General features: G+C 40.0%; 2 protein-coding genes across 2 annotated transcripts; one reads left to right on the plus strand and one right to left on the minus strand.

Moving 5' to 3' along the window:
* Window positions 1–514: 514 nt before the first annotated feature.
* On the minus strand, window positions 515–11,919 carry LOC134647885 (ATPase WRNIP1-like). Its single transcript, XM_063502246.1, has 8 exons — window positions 11,649–11,919; window positions 11,364–11,573; window positions 11,069–11,241; window positions 4,594–4,851; window positions 3,838–4,012; window positions 3,099–3,282; window positions 1,884–2,129; window positions 515–664 (listed from the first exon to the last, which is right to left on the minus strand). The coding sequence occupies exons 1-8, from the start codon at window positions 11,856–11,858 to the stop codon at window positions 555–557; spliced, it is 1,566 nt and encodes a 521-aa protein (XP_063358316.1). The 5' UTR covers window positions 11,859–11,919; the 3' UTR covers window positions 515–554.
* Window positions 11,920–12,189: 270 nt separating this feature from the next.
* On the plus strand, window positions 12,190–25,116 carry LOC134647886 (protein O-mannosyltransferase 1). The gene is made up of 11 exons (XM_063502248.1): window positions 12,190–12,438; window positions 18,166–18,359; window positions 18,611–18,912; window positions 18,988–19,150; window positions 19,270–19,504; window positions 19,584–19,663; window positions 19,900–20,182; window positions 21,208–21,405; window positions 22,119–22,188; window positions 22,971–23,188; window positions 24,476–25,116. The coding sequence occupies exons 1-11, from the start codon at window positions 12,337–12,339 to the stop codon at window positions 24,962–24,964; spliced, it is 2,334 nt and encodes a 777-aa protein (XP_063358318.1). The 5' UTR covers window positions 12,190–12,336; the 3' UTR covers window positions 24,965–25,116.
* The last annotated feature ends 304 nt before the right edge of the window (window positions 25,117–25,420 follow it).

The following is a 25,420-nucleotide window of genomic DNA, read 5'->3' on the forward strand; positions in this document are numbered from 1 at the left end:
TTTTTATAACCCTTCTCCATTACTTGACATTGTTTCAAAGTTAACTATAACCTTTACTGTCAAATAATGCAGAACATTTACAAAAAAAAGGTCCAATATAATTGATCCGATGCGTTATAAGTTTTCCCCTAATTTTGATTTTCCTATTGACTGCTATGAATTATTATATTGCACACAACTGTATGTGTACAGTCAAAGATAAAAAGAGTTGTTTTATATTTTGACGGCTCGATGTGTAAACATGTCACCTGTGATAAGGCTAACTATTCACTGCTGAAGATGTGATTGCCGTACGTGAACATGCACAATGTGCAGTAGTTAATTATCAGGGAAATACACTATGTATTTTATTTTTATATTAAGATCGAATACAGTGGCAGAACAGCCGGCAATGTTACGAAAGGTACAATGTTATAGATAAATTTGTAATATTACTTGTGTGTGTCTTGTAAATAGAACATTTTTACCATGTCATGCGAATGTAAAATGAGATTATCACAAATAAAACATTGACTCTAGGAATACTAACTTTTATTTTAGTTGCAATTTATAAGCTAACCCCCGCCCTCGTCGTCCCGAAAGAAATCCACATCCTCCATCCCTTCCGGCATATACGTTAGACCCGATTCGTCTTTGTGAAGTAAATTATATCCTTTCCCGTATCCTGTAAAAATAGTTATTTGTACAACAAGAGATCAAAGTTTGATATTTCTTCGAGTGCTTGAGTCCCGTGCAAGCGAAAGATTCTATACTAGATTCACGAGCGTAGCGAGTGAATCTAATATAGAATCTTGAGCGTAGTAAGGGACTCAAAAGCGCACGAGATGTAAATAACTTTGATCTCGTGTAGTTCACAAAACTTTTCACCTCGGCAGTGAGAACATATTAGAGAACCCGAAATAGTTATTTGTACAACAAGAGATCAAAGTTTGATATTTCTTCGAGTGCTTATTTTGAGTCCCGTGCAAGCGAAAGATTCTATAATAGATTCACGAGCGTAGCGAGTGAATCTAATTTAGAATCTTGAGCGTAGTAAGGGACTCAAAAGCGCACGAGATGTAAATAACTTTGATCTAGTGTAGTACACAACATTTTTCACCTCAGCAGTGAGAACATATTAGAGAACCCGAAAAATGTATTCCTTCTTCATCACTTACCTCTATTCACTCATGTTTTCTTAAGATATACCAACAATTAAATTTTCACCTCAGCAGCTCGAACAAGGGTACTTTGCTACTTAAAAACAGTGAGCAAAATCGCATTTTGCTCACTGAGTGAGCAAAGTCGCATTTTGCTCATTTTGTCCCACTCAGTGAGCAAAATGCGATTTTGCTCACTGTTTTTAAGTAGCAAAGTACCCTTGTTCGAGCTGCTGAGGTGAAAAATGTATTCCTTCTTCATCACTTACCTCTATTCACTCATGTTTTCTTAAGATATACCAACAATTAAGTTTTCACCTCAGCAGCTCGAACAAGGGTACTTTGCTACTTAAAAACAGTGAGCAAAATCGCATTTTGCTCATTTTGTCTCACTGTAGCAAAGTACCCTTGTTCGAGCTGCTGAGGTGAAAAGTAAATTTTCACTAAGGAATGAAGGTTAGTTCCCGATTCGCTGGATTCTTGTTTCGTCAGATTCTCATATACTCTGATTGTGACGTGCTGTCACGTCCTAAAGTAAATACGGCGTTGGTGGCCCGGTAAGATTTGAGACTAATGCGGAGGTCGCGGGCATAGATTAGTAGTGTAGATGTGTACCCCGGTTCGCAATAATTATTTTTTCGGAACTTGTGTGATCTAAAGGTCTGTCAAGATGAGGACATGGTTTAGTTTAGATGCAGTATGAGAGCTCGCTTTATGATAACAAAATACACAATGTAGACAAACCTATTTGTTTCATAAGTTTCGTCGTCGCATTTCTCAAGTGTAGAGGTATGGGTGGCAGCGGCCCTTTAGCATCTCTAAGAGATTGTTGGCAACGTTTCATGGCTTCGTACACCTCCCGGCTCTTGGGCGCCCGCGCCAGCCGCACCGCGCACTGCACCAGCAGCACGTCGGCCTCCGGCATGCCCACGTGCTGGCAACCCTGCAGGCACGACACGGCTTCCACTATAGCATTCTGATCAGCCAAACCTGTAAAAGGCAACGTGCTACTATATCATGGTAATCTTAGTTAACGAGCATTGAAGACCAGTAGACCTGATCTACATGGGATTTCGTCTTCAAAGAATCCTTGTTAATCTTTTAGTTAAACCCGTAGTTAGCCATAAAGTATATTTTTTATTCGGTAGACTAAAATGACATTTCATAGTATGAAACAGGGATGTTGCGGATGCAGTTTTTTTGACATCCGCGGATGCGGATATTTAAAGGCTCACATCCGCGGATGCGGATGCGGATGTCAAGATTAGGTACTTAGAAAACGTCAAATATTACATTTTTAGTATTTTTTATTTAAAAAAACGACACGTTTAGTATTTGAGCAAGAATATAGGTGCGTTATATTACTTATATTTAATAAACAGTAACTTGGCCGACTTTTCTGGATCTAGCTAGACGTTTTCGTTATAGGTAATGACGAAATTACCTAGCGCTAAGACGTTCCTGTACCGACTTGTTAGACATCCGCATCCGCATAAGCTCCGCATCGATTTTATGCGGATGCAGATGCGGATGTTGAAAATAATGCGGAAGTTCCGCGGTTGCGGATGCGGATGTTCGCAACATCCCTGGTATGAAATGACACATGATGTTCATACTATGAAATGTCATTTTAGTCTACCGAATAAAAAAATAGACTTTAGGTGATGTCATGTCATGGTCATGATTATTTTTCAAAATTCTAAGCTTACAGCGCTTATTACCTGCTTATTGTATAGATTTGTCGAGTTATTGTGGATAATTTAATTTGTAGTTGACGTGATTATTCATACATTTAATTTTCAACCTTAACACTAGTAAAATAAATTCGATATTTAAGTTTTAAAACATGCCCATAGAGTGCTCGGTCGTTCAGCATAAAGCCGCGCTGATATTGCCCGTGTGAATGTTGTATCCGAGATCATGGTCGCGCGTGGCCATGTGGCCTGTAGGTGTACTCACCGACATCTTCGCAGGCGACCCTGACGAGTCTCCTCGCGATATAGAGCGGGTCCTCGCCCCCGTGCAGAGCCCTGGTCACCCAGTACAGTGCGGCGTTGTCGTCGCTCGCGCGGATGGACTTGTGTATAGCGGAGATCGTGTTGTAGTGTTCCTCGCCGTGGTGGTCGTACACCATGTGCGAACGCTGCGGACACAGGAACGGATGTTGAACACTTGGTATAATGGAATTGAAAGTTGATACCAATGGGGATGGAATAAGAATCACATGTGGTATATCGTACGCATCATCATACGTCAGCATCGAAAGTAGCGGATCAGACTCAAACAGCTTATCAAACATAAATACATCTCTCTATGTAGAACGATTAGAGAGCACTGGTGGCCTAGCGGTAAGAGCGTGCGACTTTCAATCCGGAAGCCGCGGGTTCAAACCCCGGCTCGTACCAATGAGCTTTTCGGAACTAAATATCATTTGATATTTTCCAGTCGCTTTTCGGTGAAGTAAAACTAACAGATACTTTTGAACAACTGTACTGTAGATATTTATATCTATGAGGAAAACTTTTAGCGCGTTGTTTCATCCGCTACTATTGATGCTGACTGACATTAAGAACATGGTCGCTAAATACGTGCATAGCTCTATTACGCTCACACACCGGAGCGACTTGCAGATACGCATAAGTGTGATATAAGCCGCGTAAAAATGTACAATTCGAGTATGGCACGAATGCTAATTTACCTTGATACCATTCTTAATGTCGTCAAGCGTGAGCAGCGCGGGCCCGGCCTCGAGCACGCGCGTGGCGGCGGGCGCGCGCGCCGCCAGGGCCAGCTCCAGCGCGCCGAGCGCCACGCGAGCGTCGCCGTCGCTCACCTCGGCCAGCCAGCGGAGAGACGAGCGCTCTACTAGACACCTGCAAACGTTATTGTTGTTTATAATCTCTTTGGTCGAGTTGGGTTGGCAAGAGTAATGCGGACAATCCATCATGCAAAATAGGCCCAATTTAAGACGTCGAGCTGCGAGAAGCAAGCCCGCGAAAACCTATAACCTATAATCTGCCAAACCAATTTTGTATATAGCATGAAAGGATAAAAAACGATATTCATCCATTTTTTGGGATGATGTTGATGTTACTAGCATGAAAGAGACAGTATGACTCCTTGTCAATGCTCCAGTGGCAAGCTACCCTTGCCAAACTACTAACTAGTCTGGTCAGCAAATTTGTAAGGTAGCTGTGTGAATGAGTAGGATCGAATCTCAGATGACATTAGCCATCTAAAGTCTATTTTTTTATTCCATAGACTAAAATGACATTTCATAGTATGAACATCATGTGTCTTCATCATCATGACTTTAGTCATGCCTGAGTAATGTTGTTTACATTTAAGTTCAAAAAGCAGTACAAATGGATATCATTCGACAATTTAATGATTATTATCAAATCACATCACGGGTAATGTTTTTAACTCACAATAAAGTGGCCAGTTTATTTACCTAGGTATATCACCATCTGAAGGACATTCAAAGTTGCTTTCTGTGTCCACTAGAAGTGCATCTTTATTTTTGTCCACTGCCCTCTCTAGTATCAGCACCACGTCTTCAACAGTCAGTTTTCCCATGACCACAACCTTACATCGGCTGAGCAGGGCATTGTTCAAACTGAATGAAGGGTTCTCAGTGGTTGCACCAATGAGCATTATAGTTCCATTTTCCACATGAGGCAGAAAACTGTCTTGCTGAAGCTTGTTGAATCTGAAATCCAATTTACAATTTGGTGTCACCTTTTTAACTTTTATTGTAATTGCAAAAAGTTCCATGTGTTTGTGTCATACACATTCCAAAGGTACATGGATTAGGACAATATGCTTGTTAGAAAATATATTATATCACCCACTAGCTTAGACAATAAAGGCAATCCTGCATACCTGCTGCTAACATGCATGTGGTGAATTAATATTCAGTTAGCTGAAACTGGATTAATAGAACCGTTTTTCCCCCGAAGGGTAAAAAACGGATATTTAGGTTTCTGCCGAAGCCTGAACCAACGATTGAGATTACACCCTTGTAACTCAGCCCTAAATTGGTGAATTCTTTGTCCAGTAGCGCCGTCTATCGCGTGTTTAAGTTAACCACAGAACGCGCGACGCCAGCGCCGGCTGCTTGCTCTTCAGTACCTTAAGCCGGCAAGGCCCTTAGGCGTGGTTCAGGCTTCGGCAGAAACCTAAATATCCGTTTTTTACCCTTCGGGGGAAAAACGGTTCTATTTAGGTATTCTTGCCTCTGCCTGAACCAACGATTGAGACGTGTTTAAACCTCTGCCGGCGCTGGTCCGGGCGTACTGTGAATGCTGTGATATATATATTTAAAAATGGGATTACAAAATAAGGACCAAAAAGAAATTTTTCATGAGATTCGAATGGAATGTTTATTTGAGAACTGAAATAACTAAATTAATCTGCTACAAATAGTAACCTATAGAAAATTTAATGCTCTGCATTATTAGACTTTGGTTTGTAATTTTTTTATTGAATCAACACTTAATCAAAATGTTTATTTAAAAGCTCAAAGAACTACTTAATTAATCTGCTACAAATAAGTAACCTTATGAAAATATAATACCCTGTATTATTAGTCTTGATTTAAAATCTTATATTCAATCAACACTTAAAATATTTATTTAAGAGCCCAAAGAGCTACTTATTAATCTGCTACAATTAAGTAACCTAATGATAATATAATACCCTGTATCAGTCTTTGATTTATAATCTTATATTCAATCAACACTTAAACAAAATATTTATTTAAGAGCTCAAAGAGCTACTTATTAATCTGCTACAACTAAGTAACCTAATGAAAATATAATACCCTGTATTATTAGTTTTTGATTTATAATCTTGTATTGAATCAACACTTAAACAAAATATTTATTTAAGAACTCAAAGAACTACTTAAATTTGCTACAATTAAGTAGGTAACTTAATGTTAAATTGGATCAACACTTAACCAAAATACCCTGAGCGAGGTAACTATCAGCTTGCATGATTGATTTTATTCATACTCTTATATATCAGCTCTCAACTATTTAGGAGATACCTAGAAACTTTACTAGGCTAGTTAATGGGAGAAAAACAAATGTTTAGATTAATGCTATTACTAGCTGCCGCGGCTGATTGAATTTCCCGAAAGTAATGGTTGAAAAAGGTGTTTTTGGATCGCCAATTTCCCCTCTTCATGACTTCATCAATATCCATATTCTTGCAAGTCCAATTCTCAGTAGCAACACCAGCTCGGATGCTTCCAGCTGTGGCTGATATGCTTGCTTCTTTGAAAAGGGTTCTTATCCACCCAGCTATGACGGCACGTGATGCGGCTTTCACAACACCTCGCGTGGTAATAAAAAGGTTTTCTAGCTGCTTAGAGTTCCGGCGTACTTGCGACAGGGCTATTACTTGTTTAACCCAATGAACTAGATTAAATCTTAATTCTGGCTTAGGTCTCAAACACCACCCAGATTGCCTGTATGTAGAGCTATCAGTCTTCGATCCATATTTTGGCCAAAATATTAACTCGTCCCCTTTTTCTTCGAAGTGGCCCGGTTGTATGCTCAGTAACGTTAAGTCATGCACTCTTCGTCCTGATGCAAGGAGTAGTAATGTTGATGCGTGACGAGAAACAGCAAACAAACTTCCTTCATCGAAATTATATGACTCCAAAAAGGTTAACAGGTCTTCCAATTTCCACAAAAGAGGAGCCCTACCTATGGGTTTCTTGGATAGGATTCCTTTAAGCGTGTGAACCACAATTGGATGTGAAGTTAACAGAGTACTTCTGTTAGGGTTTGTAAACGTAGCTACTACCGACTTATGGACTAAAATGGTACTAGGTGCCAGCTTCACTACTTCCCACAAATGACAGAGGAACCGGGCCAGATCAGTTGGCCTCGGATCAGCTACGTTTACTTGGTTTTCGTATGCCCACATACACCATCTACGCCATGCTGGGCGGTATGTCTTTAAGGTTGAATTTCTCCAGGAAGCTTGTAACAGCTCTAACTCCGAATTGTCCCAATTGAGGAGTTCATCGGTCCAGCCCGTATTGTCCAAACCTGCAAATTGAGGTACTTTATTCCTGGTGGTGGTAGGTTGGTCTCGAGATCCACAAGGTGATGAGGGAGATCTGGAATTTTCCATGGCTGTTTGATCGCACGTTGTTTTATTGCTGGCGTCCAAAATGCTTTGTGCCAATCCGGAACTACCATTAGGTAAATACCTATCGACTCTTGGAGGTGATGGAGTACCCTTGGAATCAGTGCCGGAGGTGGGAATATCCAACCCAGTTCGTACTGCCAACTTCGGCTGAAGGCATTCGTAAACCGACTCCTCATGTCCGTAGCGTCCTCTGACACGTAGTTCGGCACCACTGCTGACCTTACTGACGCGAACAAGTCTATTTCCGGAGTGCCCAGGATCTGAAACACCACTTTCGTTATCGAAGGTTTTAGGTGCCACTCTGGTAAGTTTTTCGACCTCGAGAGACTGTCTGCCAGTCCGTTGTATGGCCCTGGAATGTAGCGAGCTATGAGGGAGCAGTTGTAACGGTCGCACAACCGAAGGATTTCTGTTGTCGTTTCTAAAAGCTTTCTTGATTTTGTGCCCCCCTGTTTGGTTACATAAGCCGCTGCCGTTCGATTGTCCGTTTGCCATATGGCCACCACGTCTCTCAGAGATGATCCTAACCATTTGATAGTTTCGTAGAGAGCCCACAGTTCTTTCTGGTTGCAGTGCCATTGTTGTTGTTCTGCGTCCCAGCGACCCCACAATTTCTGGTTGTTCGCTATTGCACCCCATCCGGCATCTGCCGCATCGGTGGTGATGAACGTATCTGGTTTGGATTGGTGTATGACTGTACTTCTTTTTATATTTCTTACCCACCAATCCAGTTCGGTCAGGGATGCATCTGATATCGGGCGTCTTGTGTGCCGCATTGACTTCAGAAGTTTGTTGGAGTCTATCTGCATCCATCGACAATGTAGTCTTCCTAACGGAACCGTGAACGATGCAAAGTTTAGTTTTCCTAGAAGAACCTTTGCTTCTCTCCAGCTCCAGAGTTTTCTGATGACGAGTTTTTTGATTAGGGATTTTATTTTCCCGGTCTTGGAGTCTGAGAGCATCTTTTTGTTCTCGAGGGTGTTCCAGATTATGCCCAAATATTCTAAGCACCGTGTTGGTTTCAGTTGGGACTTTCTCTTGTTTACTACCCAGCCGAGCCAATGTGCTAACCAGTTCGTCAGTCTTGAAAAGGCATGTGGCGCGCTCGACAGCCCGAATGGCAGGCAAGTCATTTCGTAAGTTCTTCCGTTGAATGCCAGAGATAGGAATCTGCAATGCGTTGGTACTATTGGCACATGATAGTATGCTTGCGAGATGTCTATTTTTGTCATGAAGTCTTTCGGATTCAGAACTGCTGGTACCCGGTAATGATTTAAGAGCTTGAACTTGGGGGCATAAACGTATTGATTTAGTGTCTTTAAATTGAAAATGGGTCGATTTGATCCATCGGTCTTTTTCCTCAGGAACATTGTTGAAAGAAACCCCCTTTTGTGTCTGCTTTCGCGAATAGCGCCGCTTGCTAGCATATCTTGTATTTCCCTTTTCATGTCTGTGGTAGGACGAATCATAAAGGGTTTTTGATGCCTCGACAACTCCACCAAAGGAGGCTTCTTCCGAAACGGGATTCTGTAGCCTGATATTATCTTTAAAATTTCCGACGGAGCTCCTATTTGTGACCACATTTTCAGATAAGCTGATAGTTGACCTGCCCTGAAGTCATTGTTTTTTGGGGGGGGCCCACTTGTTTCGGCCTCCAGTATTTCTATTGTTCTTGGTTCTGTATCTGTACGATAAGTTTTTCCCCGTATTATCATTGACTGTTGAAAACTTTCTGTAGGAGTTGTTGCGCTTGAAAGATTCTCTTCCAGACTGTACTCTCCGGTTATTGGCCTCGACTTTTCGAAAAAATCTGTTGTCGCCTTTGGCAGGCCGGAGTGATTTGAAAGCCTTCCTATACGGAAAGAATTTATGTATTCCCCCTAGGTCTTTTACTGTTTGTGACAGTTCGGGCTCCTTAAACAAATGCGTGTCTGAAGGCGGTATGCTGTGGAGTACTTCGTGGAGGACTTTATTCTTGATTTTATATGTGTTCCTTCTTTGCCTTATAATTTCAGCCCTTCGTCCACAGACATACTGGAGCAGATCATCTGAGCTTTGGCGAAACTTCGAATTGTTGGCAAGAAATTCTTCACCAACTTTCTGTTTAAGCTTGACTGGCAGTTTATCGCACAGCTCATCAAAAATTTTCCTTTGTTGTAAAAGACCATTGGTAACTGCTCCAAGGGCTAGATCGGCCTTCTCTAGTATTTGTAGTGAAGTCCAGTTCGGCGTAATTCCTGCAAATTGGTTGTTGACTTTTAGTGACGAGAACACCGGTGTAGCTTGGAACTTCTTTTGGACGTCCATAAATTTTATATTCGTCCAGCCGTCGGTCTCTAGTCTTTGACAGTCCTTTCCTTGCTGCGCCAGCACTGGGTCCGCTTTCGACAGTCTTGCCTCCGATTCTGTCGTATGGGGCTTGAAGTTAAAAGTCATAGCTTCCGACAAGTGTCGTCTTGTAGGTGAAAAACCGTTGGCCTTAGCTGACTGAAGTTCCTTCAAGCGCTGCTCAGTTTTCCTAATTTCATCTTCGATGACCTCATTGGGTTCATCATCGCAAACTGATTCCACCTCGACTTCGCTGCTTCCGAATTGACAGGGTTCCGAGGTAATATCTGCCTCTTCGGAGGCAACGTCTGGCCTTCTTCTAGTTTTTGAACTACAAACCGCGATTGGTTTTGCAGCGTGACTGGGTCCGGATGACTCAAGAGGAAGTCGTCTAGGTAAACTACCATTTTTATGCCTGCAGTCTGTCTGAACCAATGTTATGGGAAGACGCCTTGTCGTCTCACGGGACGACGCCGTGTCGCGTCACGGGACGACGCTCTGTCGCCTCACGGGACGACGCTGTCGTCTCACGGGACGACGCCGTCGTCTCACGGGACGACGCCGTCGTCTCACGGGACGACGCCGTGTCGTCTCACGGGACGACGCCATGTCGTCTCACGGGACGACGCCGTGTCGCCTCACGGGACGACGCTCTGTCGTCTCACGGGACGACACCCTGTCGTCTCACGGGACGACGCCGTGTCGCCTCACGGGACGACGCTCTGTCGTCTCACGGGACGACACCCTGTCGTCTCACGGGACGACGCCGTCGTCTCACGGGCCGACGCCCTGTCGTCTCACGGGACGACGCCATATCGAATTAAGGGACTATGCCATCGACTCACGGGGCGATGGCATGAGGCATGTCGTCTCACGGGACGACCGTCGACATGTATCCACATGTACACTTAATATCTGACGGTGCCTATTTGAGGTCACTGCGTCTCGTCGCTGGGCCATGGGCACCGAGCGGAATGTCCCAACAACTATCAATCTGACTTACCAAAGATAGAAATTTCTCGATCTTTCTTGCTTCACTTTTTTCCACTTTAATGCACGTGCTACCTGGCTGAGATACTGAAGAGCAAGCAGCCGGCGCTGGCGTCGCGCGTTCTGTGGTTAACTTAAACACGCGATAGACGGCGCTACTGGACAAAGAATTCACCAATTTAGGGCTGAGTTACAAGGGTGTAATCTCAATCGTTGGTTCAGGCAGAGGCAAGAATACCTAAATAACAACTACAACTATTAGTTACTAGTCACCAGTGGAACAAGTTTTAGACTAGAAATCAATATAAAATATCTATGATCCCTACACAGAGGAGAAGAATACTACAAAATTTACAAAATATCAATTCTATTAGGATCTTATTAGAATTCCCACAATCAACTTTGGCACAACATTTGTTATGTTTAAAATGTTTGTTAGGTACCTGTGAATTTCATCCATGAATAGAACAGTTTGTCTCTTAAACTGAGCTTCGTTTTTGGCAACTTTTACCACTTCTTTGACATCATTGATACCAGACATTGTAGCAGACATCTTCACAAAGCGCAAATTCTTCTGTTTTTTGCAGATTTGGGCAATCACATTAGCCATTGATGTCTAAAATAAAAATTATTACAAATACATTTTAATAAGTACACATACTTTACAGATAACTGTGTCTATGATTAGTTTACATCAACAAAATAAATATGAATAATAAGATATGTTAAGATATTTACCTTACCACAGCCAGGTGGTCCCCATAAAATCATATTAGGTATTTTGTTTTGTTCTAACATTGATCGCAGCATAGTGCCAGCACCAAATGACTCCTTGTGCCCAACAATATCATCTAAACTTAGAGGCCTCATTTGCTCGGCTAATGGGACACTCTTGCCCGTAATTTCTTCCTTACCATTGCTGTTAAGAGTTAAATTTGAAGGCTGAGGCTGGAAATAACCGGAAAGTTGTTAAGGGGCTTGTAGAAATATAACTCTAAGCTAAGTACATTATTTTAAACTTACCTCCATATATTTTGGTGCATTGTTGTTTATATTGTTCTCAGTCTTCAGTCGCTTTTCTTTGGGAGATATGCTGTTAAAAAACGAACCCATTCTTTTTGCGGCATTTTTCTCAGGCTGTGTGTTGAGAAACAAACATTTGTTAACATGATCTTCTATTTGGTCCTTTTTGAATTCTCGATTGCATACTGGGCATGTTACAGAGCCATCCATAATAACAGAATCTTGGAGCTTGAAACATATGCTTTCTCTAGCAATATTTTATGTTTCACTTTAATATTTATTGTGTAAATGTGATAATAGTTGAAAATTGTCGCAAATTTGACCGCGAATTGATGTTGACACTGACATTTGAATGAATGTTGCCAGTCAATTACGGTGCGTTCACATATTTGACAAACCTCTTAAATTTCTAGGATACAGGATCAAGTTTTATAAAACATAGTGCGTGGTTCAGTTCGTGCGTGTCGTAGTACCTTAAGCAGGTACAAATATATATTTTTTTAATCCTAGGAAAATACTCTTCCTTTATGTCAATGTCAAACTGCAACTTCGAAAGTTTGACGAAATGTACCGTTGTTTTGCCAGCAAATTAATAAATAATACGAAATACTTAATAACTCAACATGCATACCATTTGAAGAATACTAGTATTCATTTCTGAACAGTTTTTCTTTCAGAATAATATAATATGAGTAATATAAGGAAACGTAAGGGCGAAAAGAAGTCGAACGAGGTCAGCGAACTTTCGGAAGAATGTTACACAGAGAATACCATAAAAGAAAGGGAAGTTGTAAGTAGTAATTTGTCTCTATCTTACTGTTATGGTGTAATTAGCACTCTATAGAATGTATTTTCTTAATTGGTTGCAGGAGGTCTTTGGAGCTTTATTATAAATACTGGAAGGCACTTTAGTTTGTCAATACATTATTTATTATTTAATTTATAAACTTTATAAACACAACATTACATGACGGCGTTTGGAAGTAGAGTAATTGACATTCTCAAGTTTGAATTAAACATCATTCAAACTTGAGCTTCTGTATTCAAATTAAATGTGTCAAGCCAGTGTCGATTGCATATACACCCTCTACATACCAACACACCCCCTCAATCGACTCTGCTTGAAGCATTAATTTACAGCGCTATTCTTTAGTTAAGACAATATTCCAATAAATAATTTCATATAAGTACAATAACCAGAAAAAACATAACACATCCTGTATATTTCCCTCATATTACATCACCCTGTATATTTCCAACATATTACATCACCCTGTATATTTCCCACATATTACATACATGTAATCCCCATTCAACAAATACATTACAGTAAATTCTCATTCAACAAGATAAGTACTCAAATATTCCTCCACTCGATACGTCACCACAAATTATCTATAATAAAAGTTTTATTCTTCCACTCTTTAATAAATCCTTTATTCTCCTGCTCGACTCATCAACAATAATCCTCTTCTATATTTCCTTTATACTCCCACTCGATTCTTCCATACTAATCATATTATATAAAATAAAACCTTTATTCACCGACTCAACTCTTCAACATCACTAATAATCTATACCTAATAACAATTCTAATACCAATTATAAAATATTAAAATACAGACTTAGAAACAAAAAACTCAAGGATATTTATCAGAAACGATGTAAAATGTACCTATTAAAGGGAATGTTACTCTTCTTCTTTTTTGGTGGATGAGGTTAAATAATGATTCAGTTACACTTTCTACACTTACACCCCCTTAAGTGAATCATTATTAAGCACCCCCTCAATTTTGAATACACTTTGTTTCTAGAATCCTTGATCCTCAAGTTTTCTTTCAATAAGTATATATTTCTGTATTATAATATAAAAGTTTACACACCCTATAAAAAACTTACATACTACGATATTATATAAAAGAAAAACCCCGACATTTATTCGAAATAATTATTAACGTTCACTTTAGCCCGCACTTATACTACATTGTCTACACTCAATAGCTCACATTATCACTAAAACACTAATCTTCGTTGACATTTTTCAAATTTTACAGCTGGTAAACTTTTCGTTAGTATATCAGCCAGCTGTGATCCAGTTGGACAGTATTTTACTGTAATCTGATTCTCGTCGATTTTCTCCTTTAGATAATAGTATTTTACGTCTATATGTTTGCTTCTTTTTCCCATGATTCCTTTCTTCATAAGCCAAATCGCAGACTGATTATCCACTCTCATCTCAACTTCGAGTTTTTCTTTGGTTATCTCATAGATCAGATCCCTTACGAACAGTAGTTCCTTACAACATTCTGCTGCTGCTATAAATTCTGCTTCTGTACTGCTTAATGCGACTACTGATTGTTTTCTTGAGCTCCATGCCACTGGTCCACCATTCAGCCAAATCACAAAACCAGAAGTGCTGCGTCTAGTGTCTGGATCTCCCGCAAAATCCGAATCACAATAACCCCTGAGAACTTTATCATCTTTACTAAAGTGAATCCCTTTTTCTGCTGAACCTTTAAGGAATCGCAAAATTGTTTTAGCATTGTTTAAATCATTTAAATTTGGAGAATTTTGATGCCTCGAACAATAACCTACGTGAAAACTAATGTCTGGTCGCGTTTTATTCGAGAGATATAACAATGACCCTATCATCTCGCGGTAAAGCTCATGAGACTTTGTATCAACTTTAACAGATGGATGTTCTTCTATCATAATTGTTGGGCATTTACATTCTTTTGCATTTTCAAGATTAAATTTTTTAATGATTTTCTCACTATATGTCTTCTGAAAAATTTTAATCCCCTTCTTATCTTGCTTTATATCCAAACCTATATAATTAGTTACTTCATCTAAAATTCTTAGTTCGAAGGATTTTTGAATTGTATCTATTATATGCAATAGATCTTCTTCTCTTTCTCCGAGTACTAATCCGTCATCGACATATACTGCAAGGATAATTTTCCTTTCACCTTCCATGACAAAGATGCATTGATCAAGTTTCATTTGTTTAAAACCCATCTTTGTTAAGAACTCTGTAAACTTGATATTCCACATTAGTGGAGCTTGTTTTAAACCATACAAGCTCTTGTTTAGTTTGCATACTTTGCCTTCTTTGTCATTGTAGCCTTTAGGCACCTTCATATATATACATTCCTTCAAGTCTCCATGTAAAAAGGCCGTTTTCACATCAAACTGCTTCATCTTTAGACCTTTCGCTGCCGCAATTGATAATAGAATTCTTAAAGAAGTAGTATTGACTACCGGACTATATGTCTCATCATAATCTATTTTGTACTTTTGTTGAAAGCCCCTTGCAACTAGTCTGGCTTTATACCTACCATCAGACTTGACAGTAAAAATCCACTTGCTAGTAACTAATTTCCTTCCTTTTGCTTCTTGTTCATCCACAAATGACCACGTCTTATTTTCTTCAAGTGATTTAATTTCTTCTTCTATAGCTTGTTTCCATTTGTCCTTTTCTTTTGATTCTATTGCCTCCTCGTAGGTCAACATCGATGCTTCAGTGTCATAATTCATTAAATAATCTTTATATCTATCGGGTAGTCTACGTTCTCTGGCAGGCTGAACTCTTCTATTTTCATTATTATCACTATCATTATTTCGATTACGATTACTTTCAACTCGATTTTCAACTAGTTCAGTATCAACAGGTTCTTCATTTCCATCATAGTATTCTTCATTACTTTCTTCTTCTTCTACTTCTCGGTTTGTTTCACTTTCATTTATTTCAACTTCATTTGTTTCATTGTTATTTGTTTCATTGCCATTTGTTTCGAATTCATTTGTTTCTACTTCATTTGTTTCATCTTCATTTGTTCCACCTTCAATTGTTCCACCTTCAATTGTTTCACCTTCAATTGTTTCACCTTCATTTGTTTCGTCTTCACTTGTTCTTACATCCCTGGCTCTTACAATTGTTTTCGTTTCATCCACCCATATTTTGTAACCATTTCTGATATAGCCAATCAGAATTCCTTTATTACATCTAACTTCTAACTTTCGTACACCTGAGTTTATTTTATAATAGGCTGTTGAACCAAATCTTCTTATATGCGATACATTTGGTTTGAAGCCAAACCACATCTCAGCTGGAGTTTTGTCTTTACCTTCGGTGGGGCTTCTATTTATTAGGAAGCTGGCAGTTGTAAGTGCTTCGCCCCATAGATAGTTTGGAACACGGCCATCGAATATTAATGCTCTAGTTCTTTCTAACAGGGTTCTATTCAGTCTCTCCGCTTTTCCATTCAGTTGCGGCGTGTAGGGTATTGTTAGATCTAGAATTATTCCTTTAGAGTTGCACCAAGACATTAGATTATTGTTCGAGTATTCGCGTCCATTATCGCATCTTATTTTTTTCACTTTTGAATTGAAATGATTTTCCGCTAAAGTCACAAACTGTTTTATTTTGTCAAAGGCTTCACTTTTAAAAGTAATTAAATAAACGACACAAAAATGTGTAAAGTCATCTAGGAAAGTAATAAAATATTTTTTGTTATCCCAAGTGGGAGTTTCTATTGGACCGCAAACATCCGTATGAATTATTTCCAAAGGGAATTTAGCTTGAATTCTATTGTTTTTGAAAGGTTTTCTAGTCATTTTCGCTTTGACACATATTTCGCAAAAATGTTCTTGATTTGCCCCCCCAATTTTAATACCGTTTACCAATTTAGCTAGACGCGGCACATCCGATACGTGACCGAGCCGGCGATGCCAGATATCGACATTCTCGGAGAACAATACCTCTCGAACGATATTTGCAGAAAATTCTGTTTCATAGAGACCGTTTCTAGTTTTATAACCAGTAAGAATAATATTATTATGTTTCTTTACAGATACCTTATTTCCAGCGAAGAGTACAGATGCACCGTGATCAGTGATTGAACTTACAGATATCAGGTTTCTAGAAATTGCAGGAACATATAGTACATCTTCCAGTTCAAAACCATTTGTGTTGACTGTACCTATTGCTTGAGCGACGAGGTTCTCTGCATTGGCACATCTTATATCTACATTTATATTTTCTGTGGAATTTATGATATCATTATTGTAAAACATGTGGGAAGAAGCACCTGAATCAATTATAGCTCTAGTACTAGTCGTGTGTTTTATTTGTTCACTCACCAGGCTGAACGTACGGCAAAACCTTTCAATGTGTCCCTTCCTATTACATTTCCTGCATATTTTTGTAGAAAAACATTCACTGGAAGTGTGTCCACTTTTATTGCAAATGGTGCACTTTTTATTAAAGCAGAATCTCGCAATATGACCTGGCTGATTACAGTTAAAACACTTCTTTTCATTACTTTTCATGGCCTCTTCTGTTTGTGGATGTATTTCTGAGGGACTACTATCAAATAGCTTAAGTTCTTTTTGAATACGTTCAATGAGAGTATGTATGGTTTGATCAGATTTTGGAGTTACCTCCCATACAGTTCTAAAGAAATTTAAATTAGCTGGTAAGATTGTTAAAATCTTTTGTATAAGCATGTCATCATTTATTTTATTTGTGGTAGACTGTAGTTCGAAACACATATTTTGAAGTTTGCTAATATCCTGAAGTATATCTCCGCTGAATTTATAGTTGTAGAATTCAATTACCTTTAGGTGGCTGTCTTTTTCCACTTTGTAATTAAAGACAACATCTAACTTATCGAAGATATCCTTTGTAGTTGAGCAATTAATAACATAATGTAAGATATTCTCATCTATTGATTTTAAAATAAAATATTTAGCCTTTGCGGCTTTACCTTTATCTTCGCTGTCTTCTCCAACTCCTTTGGCGTCCAGAAATAATTTTGCTAATTTACGCCACGTAGGATAGGAGGAATTTAAATTCAATTTATTTAGGCAGTCCGAATTCTCCATCATTTAAAATTACGTACGGTTTACTGAAACGTCAGTCTGGTTGCTAGCCTTATTTTGTAAACAACTCCGTTGCTAGGCTTATCTTCTGAAATATTTGTGTACGAAAGCTGAATCGTTTTCCTGAAACACTAAAATTACTTATTTTACTTTATCTTGTGGGCTCCATAACCTCTTAATTGGTTGCAGGAGGTCTTTGGAGGTTTATTATAAATACTGGAAGGCACTTTAGTTTGTCAATACATTATTTATTATTTAATTTATAAACTTTATAAACACAACATTACATGACGGCGTTTGGAAGTAGAGTAATTGACATTCTCAAGTTTGAATTAAACATCATTCAAACTTGAGCTTCTGTATTCAAATTAAATGTGTCAAGCCAGTGTCGATTGCATATACACCCTCTACATACCAACATATTTATTAGCCATAACCAAGTAAAGGGAGCCTATCTATACATAACAGGTACCTGGTACAAATCAACTTTTTTAAACTATTAATATATTTAAATACATTAATTGAAACCGCCGCAGATTTAGTTTCTATGAAACAATTTTCCCTTTTTAACACAGTTTACCTTTTTTTAAATCGTTACTTATATTATAAACTAAATTTATTATTCATGGTTTAGGGAGATGGAGCTCCTGCAGAATCAGAACCTGAACCGCTTTCTCATGAACAAACCAACAACATACTTATGAAGGATGCAGAAAGTTCACCCTCTAGTTGTTACCTACATATCAAGATAGATCTGGTGTGCTTGACATTGCTAGTTATAGCACTATGCACTCGCTTGTACAATCTGCAGGAACCAAGATATATTGTGTAAGTTTGATTAAAAGTTATTAAAATATCCATCATGTAGCTTTTAACAAATTATATTTTCTTACAAACACTTCTGTAAAATCCTAAATGATATGGACCTCTACCTAGTGGGTTATTAGCAGCCAAATTGTTAATATAATAATAAAAAATTACTTAAAAGCATACTATAGATACACTGAAAGATACTTAAAACATAGTTACTGTATATCTTTAGTTTAGAAATATATAATCTTTTGTTTTTACGTTTACAGATTTGATGAACTACATTATGGAAGATATGTGTCTTTGTACACCAAAGGCATATTTTTCTTTGATGCCCACCCGCCACTGGGCAAGCAGCTGTTGTACCTGGCGGGCAAAGCTGCTGGCTATGATGGCAACTTCACCTTTGACCGCATTGGCTCACCATATGCAGATGATGTGCCCATAGGAGCTTTAAGACTGGTGCCTGCAGTGGCGGGCAGTTTACTAGTTGCTGTGTCTTATCAGTTGATGCTTGAAATGTGTACATATCAATGGACAGCTATCTTAGCTGCTGTGTTAATTTTATTTGGTAAGTATTTTTAGATCGGTTACTATTTCAAACATTAAAGGTCTGACTGTTGTTATATATAAATTTTTGTTACAGAGAATTGTTTCCTAGCCCAGTCAAGATTTATGTTGCTGGAGTGCATTCAGATGTTATTTGGACTATGTGGAGTTCTCTGTGCTATAAAAAGTACAAAAAACAATGGTGCCTCTTCAGTAATTTGGCTGTGCATCAGTGCAGTTTCACTTGGCTGTTGTTTTTCGTAAGTAAAATGTAAAATAAAAAATATTCTGGTCAGCCAATCTACCCATCCCATTATGTAAAATTGTAAAGTATGTAAAGAGAATCAAAATCATTTAAATTACCGTAACCCTTTTTTAGCGTTAAATACTCCGGCCTCTACACATACTACCTGGCAGTGTTCATAGTGGGCCGCCAGATCTGGCAACGGATCGGCGAGACGGACTCCACCCTGCGACTATTGTTCTCTGCCCTCTGGCGCCTGCTGGTACTGGTGGCACTGCCGCTGGCGGTCTACGTGGGCGTGTTCTACGCGCACTTGGCAATGCTGCCGCGCGCGGGGCCGCATGACAGTGTGATGACGAGCGCGTTTCAGGTAACCTAATACTTTATACCTTGAGATTTTCCTGTAGTATCCTTCATAAGCAAAATTTTTATCGTAATTTGACTTACAGGCGTCGCTGCAAGGTGGGCTTGCTAGTATCACGCGTGGACAACCGGTGCACGTAGCGCACGGCTCACAGATCACACTAAGGTAATCCATGCCATTTATGTTAATGTTGCTCATAAAAATGTTACAAGTATTTTTCTTGTCTAGGCCACTGGCGCTCTAACCTCCTGAAGTAGTTTAGGGACTCAGAACTTTTTTTTGTAAAGATGGTAGCTAAATTTGCTCGCGAGCCAAAATACAGGTTTGCCGCGGTCGAACATTGCTCGCGCGGCTGCCGCGCGTAATGGAGACGCGGCTTTAAGCACAAGTTTACTCTGCAGGCACACTCACGGTCGCACGTGTTGGCTGCACTCGCACGCGCACGTGTACCCGGTGCGGTACGCGGACGGGCGCGGCTCGTCGCACCAGCAGCAAGTGACGTGCTACAGCTTCAAGGACGTGAACAACTGGTGGATCGTGAAGCGGCCCGACGTGGCGTCGCTGGCCGTGGCGCGTCCGCCGGACGCCGTACGGCACGGAGACGTGGTGCAGCTCCTGCACGGCATCACTAGTCGCGCGCTCAACTCGCACGACGTCGCTGCGGCCGCGTCGCCGCAGTCACAGGTCAGTGTACCTACAACTATTTAGATAAAGGACATAAATGAACTCCACTGGCCTTTTTTGTTATGTTATGATGATAATGATGAAAATAAATTGTTTATTTTACTTTATAGTCTTGATGTGAAAGCCCTAGCTGATAGTTTTAGTTTTAAAAAACAAAAAGTATTCCAATGGTCCAACAGTTGGTTGTCGTAGGTATATTGTGTAGGTACATGGTAGGTACCTTCGTGCTTTCCTTCAATCCTTATTTAATCGCGGTTTCGCCTGACACGGTGATACGCGGTCGCATGAATCCATACTTAAACATACATAAACCCTCAAGTCTAGATACACACTATACGAGTGCGTCTCAATCGTTATTCGATTTCACACAACCGCAGCCGCATGACAGTACTTAACTATGATATGGAAGTCACGGATTGTGGAAGTCTATTATCTAAATGCTAACCACTGAACTTGATCTTTAAACTTGAAAATTATTAAGTACGAGGTTTAGTTACCTAAACCACGGACACGCCAGACATCAAAAATTATTTGCGTTTATATGTGTGCACGGCACGTCTGTACACGCGTCATTGTGTATGTGTGGGTAAGTCGCTTACTGAGAGCACGCCAGAAGTCCGCCAGATTCATGTCGCGCGGGATGGTTGCGGGGCGAGGTAATGCTAGTCGGGGCTTCACGACGACGGGGGGGGGGGGGGGGTCTCTAGCCGTTAGCGCGTCATGTATATCTATGCTTGATTAAAGATTTGTTAATTAATAATCATGAAGTTATTGATAAGCTGAGTGGATCTCATTTATTACTTTTTAAAAAATATTTTTGATTAATTTAAGTAAATAAAAAGGTACTTTATAATAAAGTCTAATTCAAAAAATTCCTGACATTTTCGTTTTCCGTTCCCATTCCTGACAAAATTCCTGACATGTCAGGAAAATTCCTGTCATCTGGTAACCCTAGTCGGGGCGGGGCGGTGCGTGTCCGTTCTGTATGATAATACTACTTATTCTGTGCCTAAACAACATCGCAGGAGGTGTCGTGCTACATCGACTACAACGTGTCGATGCCGGCGCAGAACCTCTGGCGCGTGGAGATCATCAACCGAGCCAGCGAGGAGGCCACGTGGGACAGCATCCGCTCGCTCGTGCGGCTCGTGCACGAGCGCTCGGGCGCCGCGCTGCGCTTCAGCGGCCGCCAGCTGCCCGCCTGGGGCTTCCACCAGCACGAGGTAATGCCATAGAGAAAAAAATACATAGAGTGCTCACTCCATACATCAGTTTTAGTACCAAAAAGACTATTAGCATCTAGCATCAAGTAGCGGAACTATCAGTACTGCTACTTGACAATAGATGTAGCCACCGACCGGAAAGTCTTATGCTGTTGAGATAAGACTTTCCGGTCGGTGCTACATCTATTGTCAAGTAGCAGTACTGATAGTTCCGCTACTCGACTGAAATTAATAGTCTGAACTGATGTATGGAGTGAGCACTCTTGTCTTTATTTCTCTATGGTAATGCCGACATACTGGCCGAGCGAAATGTAATCAATTCGTACGCTAGTCGATCACGTCCATAGATGGGTGGACAGGAGGTCCGAACTTAGGACTGCATAAAGCTAATCAAATCAAAATACATTTATTTCAGATAACTATATGATCCATAAGTACATGATAATATTAAATAAAATTACAAAAACAATAATAATCACACATCACAATAATACAAATAAATGTTAAAATACAATTAAAAATTAAAATAAAAAAAATTAAATTAAAAACAGTTAAAATTAATAAATTAAGCACATAAAAATAATTAAAATTTTAAAAAATATACTATACTTCTCGCATCGAACTTAACGTAACAAACGAATACAACTGCGGCAACTTACTAATCCCAAGCTTTAGCTTTAAGCTAAGAGATTTCATCCATCCGTCTATTTCAGGTCGTCGCTGACAAGGTGCTCACGCATCAGGACACTGTATGGAACGTTGAGGAGCATCGCTATACTAAAGGTAAGTGTGTACCACTATATATGTAATATTTAAAACTTTCGCGTTTCGAACACATATTAACTCACATTTATAGACGGGTTTAACGCGAAATTTATTCACATACCTTTATTTATCGACGTTTCGACACAGGTTTCACTGGTCATGGTCGCGGCTAACTGATGTCGCAGCAAAATGACAAAACAGAGATTTGTGCAACTACCCGACGAAAACTACTACTAAAACTAAAAACTACTATATGCTTATGCTGTAGAAGTATACCTTATTTGTATCTTACTTAAAAGCTATTTTTTCTTTCATAAATATTTTTGTTCTCATTACTGTCATCAATCTCTCGGTCTGTAATGTTAATCTGACTGATGCCCGGTTCACATTATTCCAGTAGCATTCCAGTCCAGCAATCCAATCCAGTGCTGGAATGGTACTGGAATAATGTGAACTGACACTGGAATGTACTCATTCCAGTGAGCATTCCAGTCCAGTGACTGGAGAGACCGTCTACTTTTTCATTCCAGCTCACCCAATCCAGCGCCACTGGAATAGTGTAGACAGCCATTCCAGTTGCAATCCAGTGCTGGCTGGAACGTTGAACAGTGAGAAGACTGGAATATGCCCGGTTCACATTACTCCAGTCCAGTAATCCAGCGGGCTAATCCAGTCCAGTGTTGGAATAATGTAAACGATATGATCCAGTCCAGCACTGGACTGGGTTAGCCTGCTGGATTGCTGGAGTAATGTGAACCGGGCATGATTCCATACTGATAAATATTCGTTATTCCGTTTAGCTGAAGACAGAAAGGAGCGCGAGCGGGAGCTGGTTACCGCCGAGATGATCCCGCCGGGGAACACGCAGCTCACGTTCTGGGAGAAGTTCGTCGAGCTGCAATTCAAGATGGCGGCGCACTCGGCCGACGCGCCCGCCGGACACATGTTCGCCAGCGAGCCCGCCGACTGGCCGCTCCTGCAGCGCTCCATCGCCTACTGGCTCTCGCCGGACTCCAACGTGAGTTACCACTTCTTCATGGTTTCTCGAATGGATGAACGATTGGGACATTTGAGACAAATGGTCAAACCTATATCCTACTATAAGTATATACAAAGTATGGGATATGAAATATAACAAATATGTAAACAGCTATATATATTTGAAATATATAATACATATAATACATTCTATATGATATAATACATATATACTAAAACTACCTAACCTACTATCTTGTAGGATATTAAATCTTTTATCTTTATGCCGATTAGTACAGCTTTTATGTCTACCGTTCTCCAATTCTCCCTCAATTGCTCAAGGGTTAACTGGAAGAGATCCCTGAAAGGGATAAGTTCGCCTTTGTACTAATGATGTGTGTTCTTTCATGTTTTATGTTTCTTTTTGTACAATAAAGTATTTTACTACTACTACTACGAATGGTATGAACCAGGGATGTTGCGGATGCCGATTATTTGACATCCGCGGATGCGGATTTTTAAAGGCTCACGTCCGCGGAAGCGGATTTCAAGATAGTACCATAAAAAACGTCAGTTATTACATTTTAGTAATTTTTATTTCAAAATACCGGCCAAGTGCGAGTCGGACTCGCGTTCCAAGGGTTCCGTACATTAAGTCCCACTCGCGCTTGACTGCTCATTTCTAATAGGTTTTTTTGGTTAACGACTAAATTACCTAGCAGTCTAGCACTTACGCCGATGCTAAGACGTTCCTGTACCGATCTGTTCCACATCCGCATCCGCATTAAATCCGCATCGATTTTATGCGGATGCGGATATTCGCAACATCCCTGGTATGAACGATCGGTATATATAGACGAAAGAGCGACACTGAATGCAATGGTGTAAATATAGGGCCCTAGCCCGAGAAGCCGTAAGCACAGGCCCTCATTACCCAAGGGCAAGGGCAACTTAGGCAATTTTATTTTACTGTGAACTAATCTAGCTAGTTGAAAAAATACACTGCTGTCAGCAGCAGCAGCAGTGAACGAATTCCCTGTCCCCAATTGAACTTGACGGTAGTACATTTATGCCACTAACTGAAAGTAAAGCATAATATTCTGAGAGGGAGCTTCAATTATGGAGAGACAGAAGCTTAACTATGCGATTTATTTATATATATGTATATGGTTACGATATTACGATAAACGGTTATGTTACTACCTGTGAGTTCCTATAATTGGCTTCCTGTATCTACTAAAATTTATATGTTAATGTCATAGCTGTTGGATCTCCAAATAAAATAAAATAAAATAAAAAAAATGGTCAATACATGAATCGTTTTCAGGCCCAAATCCACCTGATCGGCAACCTAGTGACGTGGTATGCGGGCTCGCTGTCAGTTCTCGTGTACTCGGGGCTGCTGTGCTGGCGGGCGCTGCGCGGGCGGCGCGCGTGCCCCGACCTGCCCGAGCGCGCCGCCGAGCGCTTCCTCGCGGCCGGCCGAGTACTCTTCCTCGGCTACTGGCTGCACTACTTACCATACTTCTTTGTTGACCGCACCCTGTTCCTCCACCACTACCTCCCCGCTTACACGTTCAAGATCCTCCTCCTGGCGTACGTGATCGAACACGTGTACTACAGGCTGAGACTACTAGAGCGAAGGCGGCCGCTGGTCAACTTGTTCGTGGTGTGCGTTGCCGTGTGGCTCGCGTACGTGGTGATCACGTTCAAGAAGTTCAGCGTCCTCAACTACGGGAACGTTGATCTGACGGAGACCGAGCTCATGAATCTGCGCTGGAAGGACACCTGGGATTTTATATTGCACAAAAAATAATTGAATCTCTAGTTATATTATAAGTCTGACTGTACTGAATAGGTACGCGCCATTCCCAAAGTCTCATCACAACATATTTTCTTTAAGTTTATAATTTATTTTGTATGAAATGCATGTTTTATGGATGAAGGTATTGTAAAAATTCAGTATTAGAAATGAAATATTCTTGGAAGACGTGAACTAATGTTTGTATATTAAGTAATAAAATACTCTTAGAAATAGTGTTCCAATTTTTTTATTTGTAGGTGGTATTGCATGTGTACTGGAGTCACACTCCCAAACTTACAAATACAATTATTAACTTCTGTGCATTGTAAGAGATAATGCCAATTCACATACAAAATTTGATAAGAATATTACCTAATTGTTTGTTAATGAAATATTTTTATATAATGTAATATATTCCATCAATTTTTATACTCCTACAGTTTTATTCTATAGTTCCAAATAATAATA

Source organism: Cydia amplana, chromosome 5 (genome assembly GCF_948474715.1).
Source record: "Cydia amplana chromosome 5, ilCydAmpl1.1, whole genome shotgun sequence".
Taxonomy (NCBI): Eukaryota; Metazoa; Arthropoda; class Insecta; order Lepidoptera; family Tortricidae; genus Cydia; species Cydia amplana.